Here is a 7,800-nt window from a genome sequence, read left to right as displayed (position 1 = left end):
GCCCCTTTTTGGTGGTGGTCCATGGTAAAGCCCTGTGCAGATGCTTACCCTCCTATCTTAATTGACCCTGCACACATGCTACCTCGACATTTTATTTCAAGTTGTACGTAAGGAAGGACCCATAATCGTGCAGAACAACCTCCTGTAATAAGGCAAGATAATCAAAGTCAACCACAAAGAGTGAACAAGCATCACAAGAACAAGCCCCGGCAATGCCGCGCTGTAGGATATTTAATTATTTGGCATGGGGGCGGTGCACTTTGAATGTATCTGTACTTTTTTTTTTTTTTTAAAGTTAGAGATTCTGATGAAATGGTGGTGGTTTATGTGTTCAATGACCAAATTGATTAATAATTTAATTTTTTAATGATTATTATTTATTTATTTTCATTATTAATCATTTATTTATTTTCTTTCTCATTTGGCCAATATCTCAGGCACCTTTTGAGCTCGGAAGCTAATATTTGGACATGAGTGACCAAGTGATGTGGCTATCAAGGATATTTTTGATTTATTGATTAATCAATTAATCAATTAATCGGTTAATTATTTAATTATTAAATTAATTACTATTTTTTTTATTTTTTCCCCAGTTATAGATTCTGATGAAATGGTGGTGGTTTATGTGTTCTGTGACCGAATGACCGAATGTGACCGACCGACCCCACAGAGGAGGTGAGGCATGTAGATTGCCTCCATGCTAAAGGTCGTTAATGAGCCAACTGGGGGTTTTTTTTTTAACCAACAATGCAATAGTGATATGGATTCGCCGAATCTCTCGAAACCAACCAGACTTCCTAAAGCTTAACATTTTAAACCACAACCTGTGAGGATCCCAGTCCATCATATCCTCAATCCTCACCAGTCACCACCGAGTCATCATTGTATACGCACGAAGCCGAGACCTAAGCGAGCTCTAAAAGAACGATGCTCCCTTTCTACCCAGTACCCACGTACCTTTCTATGTTCAGATTCCTGACCCGACTATCTCACCTATCAAAATCGGAGGTCACGTGCAGAACTCACACGTCATCCAGATCCTGCTCCTCCCACTCCATGCTACTGCCCAGTGGCCCTTATCCTTCCTCCTGGTACATTCTCCTGCCCAGCACCCCTTATCCCTCCCCCTCCTGGTACATACTCCCTTTTCCCTCTCCCATTCCATCCGACTACCCAGCACCCCTTATTCCTCCTCCTCCTGGTACATCCTCCCTTTTCCTTTTCCCATTCCATCCTACTGCCCAGAACCTCTTATCCTTCCCCCTCCTGGTACATCCTCCCTTTGCCCCCTCCTACTCCATCCTCCTGCCCAGCACCCCTTATCCCTCCTCCTGGTACATGCTCCTGCCCAGCACCCCTTATCCCTCCCCCTCCTGGTACATACTCCCTTTTCCCCCTCCCATTCCATCTTACTGCCCAGAACCTCTTATCCCTCCCCCTCCTGGTACATCCTCCCTTTGCCCCCTCCTACTCCATCCTCCTGCCCAGCACCCCTTGTCCATCCTCCTGGTACATGCTCCTGCCCAGCACCCCTTATCCCTCCCCCTCCTGGTACATACTCCCTTTTCCCCCTCCCATTCCATCCTACTGCCCAGCACCTCTTATCCCTCCCCCTCCTGGTACATCCTCCCTTTTCCCCCTCCCATTCCATCCTCCTGTCAAGCGTCCCTTATCCGTCCTCCTCCTGGTACATCCTCCCTTTGCCCCCTTCTACTCCATCCTCCTGCCCAGCACCCCTCATCACTCCCCCTCCTGGTACATCCTCCCTTTGCCCCCTCCCATTCCATCCGACTGCCCAACACCTCCTCCTGGACTCCTGGTGCATCCTCCCATTGCCTCCTCCCATTCCATCCTCCTGTCAAGCGTCCCTTATCCCTCCTCCTGCCTCTTGGTACATCCTCTCTCCACCCCATCATCATAACCATCATCCTCCTCCTCCCTTTCCCCCTCCCACCGCTCGCAACCATGGCCGAGAGCGAAGCGGACACCCCGAACACCCCGAGCGAGCTGCTAGAAAACCGTTACTTTGAGTTCCAAAATGTGCGCTTACCTCCGTTCTGCCGCGGAGCCATGGACGAGATCTGCGAGTTCCCCGTGCGTCGCGACGACGTGTGGCTCGTCACGTACCCCAAATCTGGTACTCGGCGCCGTCTCCAACGATACGTACACACCGGATACGTACACTCGGGGTGTGCCGTGGTGTCCGAACCGATCCGTTTACGATGTCTATATAATGTATACTGTGCGTGTGTACATATATATATTATTATATAATCAGGGTGTGCATATTTTTAATCCTTCACATTAATTTTACATCCCACGGCGACCTGTCATTAAATCAATTCATTCGTGATCAGATTCGATATATTTATTCATTCCCAATAATTAGTTATGATCGATTCATTCGTTCATCTCAATCTATTTTATTTATTATTCATCGAATCAGTCCCGCCTTTTCATCTGGCTCCGCGCGCGCAATCTCTCGAGGTGACGTCAGTGCAGCAGTCGGGTTCGCATGACGTCATCTCGTCTCCCAGCAAGGTGAATAGGCGGAGGTGTGTACATTAAACCAGGTACATGCATCGTGATAAATCGTGATTCGTTTACCACGAGCTTCCTCCATCTCATCCTCACCTTCCTCTCTCTCTGTCCAACAACCAATAACACTGCAGGTACAGGTACAGGTGTGTAAAAACAGAAATAACGCTTTACCCGTTATTTAAATACTAATTACTAATGTTTTACAGGTACAGGTGTGTAAAAATAGAAATAATGCTTCGCTCATTATTTAAATAATATTACTTATGTTTTACAGGTACAGGTGTGTAAAAACAGAAATAACGCTTCGCTCGTTATTTAAATACTAATTACTAATGTTTTACAGGTACAGGTGTGTAAAAACAGAAATAACGCTTCACTCGTTATTTAAATAATAATTACTTATGTTTTACAGGTACAGGTGTGTAAAAATAGAAATAACGCTTCGCTCATCTATCTATAATTCCACTAATCTCTGTGTGTATGTTTGTTTGTATGTTTGTATGTTTGTCTGTGACCGCTGTTTCTCGACAACTACCGGTCCGATATACTTGAAACTTGCCAGGTATATTGCTGGGGACCCGAGGATGTGCCTTTTCAAGGTTTTAAATTAATCGCAGAAGTAGTTACCGAGCTATGTCCAAAAAACGATTCAACCAATCAGAGAGCAGCGAGCTATCACGTGTGCCGAATGTGGCGAACAGACTCTGCCTCGGATGGCACATTTGAGAGCGTATTCATTTATTTCCCGTCGGCAAACTATGTTGCCGTTAAACTATGTTTTAAAACTAATTAAAACTAATTTGCGATTCATCGTATTCATCGCTTCACATTTGCGACAGTGAAGACTTCACTTCCGGCAGCCAATCACAGAACGCGTTGTTGCGAGCCCGAGAGCCTGCACCATTACGGTTCGTAATTCGATTTCTTCCGGAGAAAATAATAATTTCTCGATTTCTTATGCGCATTATTTCTCCCAATTCAGTCAGAGCGAAGGGCGGAAGCGAAGAGCGTTGTTTTTTTTGTTTACGGGCGTACGGGTAGCGTTTTTTTTTTTTTTTGGCAAGGAACGGGCACCCACGTACGGGCATGCCCTAGTCTATCTATAATTCCACTAATCTCTGTGTGTATGTTTGTTTGTATGTTTGTATGTTTGTCTGTGACCGCTGTTTCTCGACAACTACCGGTCCGATATACTTTAAACTTGCCAGGTATATTGCTGGGGACCCGAGGATGTGCCTTTTCAAGGTTTTAAATTAATCGCAGAAGTAGTTACCGAGCTATGTCCAAAAAACGATTCAACCAATCAGAGAGCAGCGAGCTATCACGTGTGCCGAACGTGGCGAACAGACTCTGCCTCGGATGGCACATTTGAGAGCGTATTCATTTATTTCCCGTCGGCAAACTATGTTGCCGTTAAACTATGTTTTAAAACTAATAAAAACTAATTTGCGATTCATCGTATTCATCGCTTCACATTTGCGGCAGTGAAGACTTCACTTCCGGCAGCCAATCACAGAACGCGTTGTTGCGAGCCCGAGAGCCTGCGCCATTACAGTTCGTAATTCGATTTCTTCCGGAGAAAATAATAATTTCTCGATTTCTTATGCGCATTATTTCTCCCAATTCAGTCAGAGCGAAGGGCGGAAGCGAAGAGCGTTGTTTTTTTTGTTTACGGGCGTACGGGCGGGGTAGAGCGTACGGGTAGCGTTTTTTTTTTTTTTTGGCAAGGAACGGGCACCCACGTACGGGCATGCCCTAGTTATTTAAATAATATTACTTATGTTTTACAGGTACAGGTGTGTAAAAACAGAAATAACGCTTCGCTCGTTATTTAAATAATAATTACTTATGTTTTGACACCTTTTTATTATTATTTCCACTAATGTAGACGTGGGATTTCATTTTACCTTTTGCCTGAACATCACCTGTAAATGCAATTATTCTCAGACATCCGATGCTTCGTGGAGGCAGTGACTACTGAGGACCGAACACAGACAGAGCAGGGGTTGCAAGGCCGGAGAGGAGTCGGTAGAAGACAGAAAGACCACCAACCTGCCTGCAGTGAGAGAGAAAGGCCCTCAGAATCAGCTTCATCGCGGGATGTCCAATGATTCTAAAAGTCTTGGTTTATACATCGTGAATCGAAGCTAGGTGAGGCCGGGAGCACCAGCCCACAGGGGAGAGCAGTATTCCATCAAGCTGCGGATAAAATCTTTCCTTGTGGGCAGGAGCTCAGTTGTGCCAAGGAAGGACTTATTGGAGGATAGTGTGGGCTGTAAACACCATTTCCAACGAATACATAGTTGCTGACCCAACAATCCAACAATCTGGAGTGTGTGGACAACCCTCAACAAGATAAGGACGAGGCATGACCAACGCGGCCACCTGATGCACAAGCGGAACCTCAAAACCTAGCATGGCGGTGACTGCAGAAACCCTGACAAAACCATGGAGCACACCATAACATCCTGTCCCCGACGCAAGTTCAGGGTGACATCTTGGAGTTAAACTCCTCCCTCTGTCTCTCTGTCTCTCTCCAGCAGGGCATTGAACTGGTTGGTAAACTGAACTGGTTGGTGAACTAAAATTGTGACGATAGTTTCTGCTCAGGCATATGAAAGAAGAAGTGCACTAGTGGTTGTTGTTGTTGTTGTTGTTGTATAATAGTCCCGGACAGTTCTCTTGAACAAGCCCGTGGCACAGAGGCAGTCGACTGATATCGCAGGAGCGACCCAGAGATCCCCCACATCCAGGATGGTGTACCCCCACCTTCATGAAGTCACAGCCATGACAGAGTTAGAGAGAGAGAGAGAGAGAGAGACAGAGACAGAGACAAGAGGGAAAGGGCCGTTCCATGGGGACCCATCGGCAGTCTGACCGTGACAGTGCTGTCCTGAAGAATCCAGGCAGCAGGGAAGAATACGTAAGATTTGGCCCCCCGACTTGAATTTGGGGTGTACAACCATCTTGAAGAGGTATTGCTGATAGTTGTTGCACAAGTCGTTGAACTAACTGCTGTATTTACTAACCCCAACTGAAACCTGCCAGAGGGTGAGGTATTGCGGGTGGGGGAAGCGATGCTAATTTTGAAAACAAATTATTTTGCTCCCAGAGAAACCAGGTATTGGCTGGTGAAGTGATACATGCGAAAAAAGATTATTTTAAAACACTTTATCATTGCTGTGCTCCTTCCGTGTACTTTTATATATTTTTTCTATTGCTTCAAAAAGTATTACTACTGTATATAATTTTGTGTGCTCCTTCCGTGTTGGCTTAGCGGTTAGGGTGCCGGCTTGGGATCCTAGGATCCTGGGTTCTGCATCCCGGTCGATCACTGAATTAACGCCAGGGGGGTTGACTCAGCCTGTCATCCTTCCGAGGTCGGCAAAATGAGTACCAGCTTGCTGGGATGAATGATCACGGTGTGTAACCCGATTTAGAATAGGTACACTGTATCCCTGCGCATCGTAAGAGGCGACCAAGGGTTGGCGTCAGGAAGGGAATCTGGCCATAAATACATTGCCTCAAACAGGGAACCATGATTGTCATGGGCCCGCAAGGCTAACCCCCGCTCTAGCCGGGAAAATGCCCTTAAAACGATCATTCATTCATTCATTCTTCCGTGTAGTTTTATATATTTTTTCTATTGCTTCAAAAAGTATTACTACTGTATATAATTTTGTGTGCTCCTTCCGTGTACTATTGTATGTGTTTCATATTGCTTCAAAAAGTATTACTACTGTATATAATTTTGTGTGCTCCTTCCGTGTGTCCATTACACTTTATTCTACAGGGTTCCTGATGTCGTACTGTTGGAACCGCAACATTAAAGTTCCAGGTCCAGCATCTTCTTCTTCCATCACAGAAAGACTGGCTTTCAAAACAAGCATTTTAGTACAGAAATATATGCAGAAGCAAACAATGGTTGACCATGTAGATTCTTCAGTTATTTGCGAAATTTATACTTTTGATAGGATGAGTCAGTGGAAGCAAATCTGCTTGCATTTCCACTGATGATCGAAAAGAGTCTTATAAAGGTCTTCACTGTTGGGACCTCGACTACATGTTGTGGAAGACCGTAAAGGTCTTCACTGTTTGGGCCTCGACTACATGTTGTGGAAGACTGTTCCAATCAGTGATGATCTCTTGACTAAACAATCCTTTTCTGATATTTAGTAGATACTTCTCTGGTTAAAATACTTCCATTCATGACCTCTAGTGGGATGGTATCTTCCCTTTACAAAGAAATGCTCTCCGCTCTGGGCTGGTGCTCCTGCCTCACACCTAGCTCAGATTCACGCAGTAGAGACCAAGGCTTATGATTATTGGAATCTCCCGTGATGAAGCTAACTCTGAGGGCCTTTCACTCACTCACCGCAGGCAGGTTGGTGGTCTTTTTGTCTTATACAGACTTCTCTCCGGCCTTGCTCCCCCAGCTCTCCCTGTGCTCTGTCCCCCAAATATTCCTGCAGGACGCACAAGATCTGCCTGCAACCCTCTAATGGCGAAATTGCCAAAATCAAGACTCTCTGCTCACCTTCACTCCTCTTTTCTCCTCCCCCTGGAACAAATTCGCACATTCTCTTAAATCCCACTCCTCCCTCCAGGTCTTCAAAACAGCTGTTCACCACCATCTCATACTTTCCCCCCATCCAAAACCTTCATCGTTTATACCCCTGTTAATACACCCCAAATCCATCATCATCATTCGATCGATCTAGATCGGACATTTTTGATATATACTTCGTCTGTCCCCTACCCTTTGACCTGCCTGGTTTGGTTAGACCTATCCAGTATAGTTCATTGGGTCATTGGAGCACGGAAGCCGCTCCATGATAGTCAACTGGAGCGGAAATCCAAATCCACCACCTTCAAATTCCCTGTTTTCTTTCCTGAAAGTCCCTGTAGTGTCCATCTTGTTATCCCGTGTACCCTACTCCAGCCCTCTCTGTTCCACAGATCTCTTGATGTCCCTGTTCTCTACTGTTGTTGTGCTTCCCTCTCCCTCTCTTGTCTCCTGCTTCCTTTGTTATATGTGTTGGCTCCTATATGAGCCTCGACTTAGAATACAAAAAAGGATTATTTGGAGTTGTGGAGTAGGCGGTGCTGAGCTCCTGACCAGAGAGGGTTTCGGAAGATCATGCAGTGAGTTGAGAGATCTTTCAGGTCTCTGCGGCTAGGAAGATTCAGGTTATTGCTTATTCAGATTATTTCTGAGATTGTGTTGCTGCATCCCGCCGGAGGGAGAAGGGGGCTATG

At 45.6% G+C, this 7,800-nt stretch overlaps 1 protein-coding gene across 1 annotated transcript in view; it reads left to right on the top strand.

Annotated features, from left to right (window-relative positions):
- The first annotated feature begins 1,959 nt into the window (after positions 1-1,959).
- Positions 1,960-7,800, top strand: part of SULT4A1 (sulfotransferase family 4A member 1) — a 30,103-nt gene continuing 24,262 nt past the window's right edge. The window contains exon 1 of the mRNA XM_068110278.2: positions 1,960-2,137. Coding sequence (XP_067966379.1) covers positions 1,966-2,137 — 172 coding nt within the window. The 5' untranslated portion in view covers positions 1,960-1,965. The remainder of the gene's footprint in view (positions 2,138-7,800) is intronic.

This window comes from Myxine glutinosa, chromosome 1 (assembly GCF_964187855.1).
Source record: "Myxine glutinosa chromosome 1, kmMyxGlut1.1, whole genome shotgun sequence".
Taxonomy (NCBI): domain Eukaryota; kingdom Metazoa; phylum Chordata; class Myxini; order Myxiniformes; family Myxinidae; genus Myxine; species Myxine glutinosa.
Note: the sequence above shows the minus strand (reverse complement) of the source record. Positions and strands in the feature narration are given on the sequence as shown.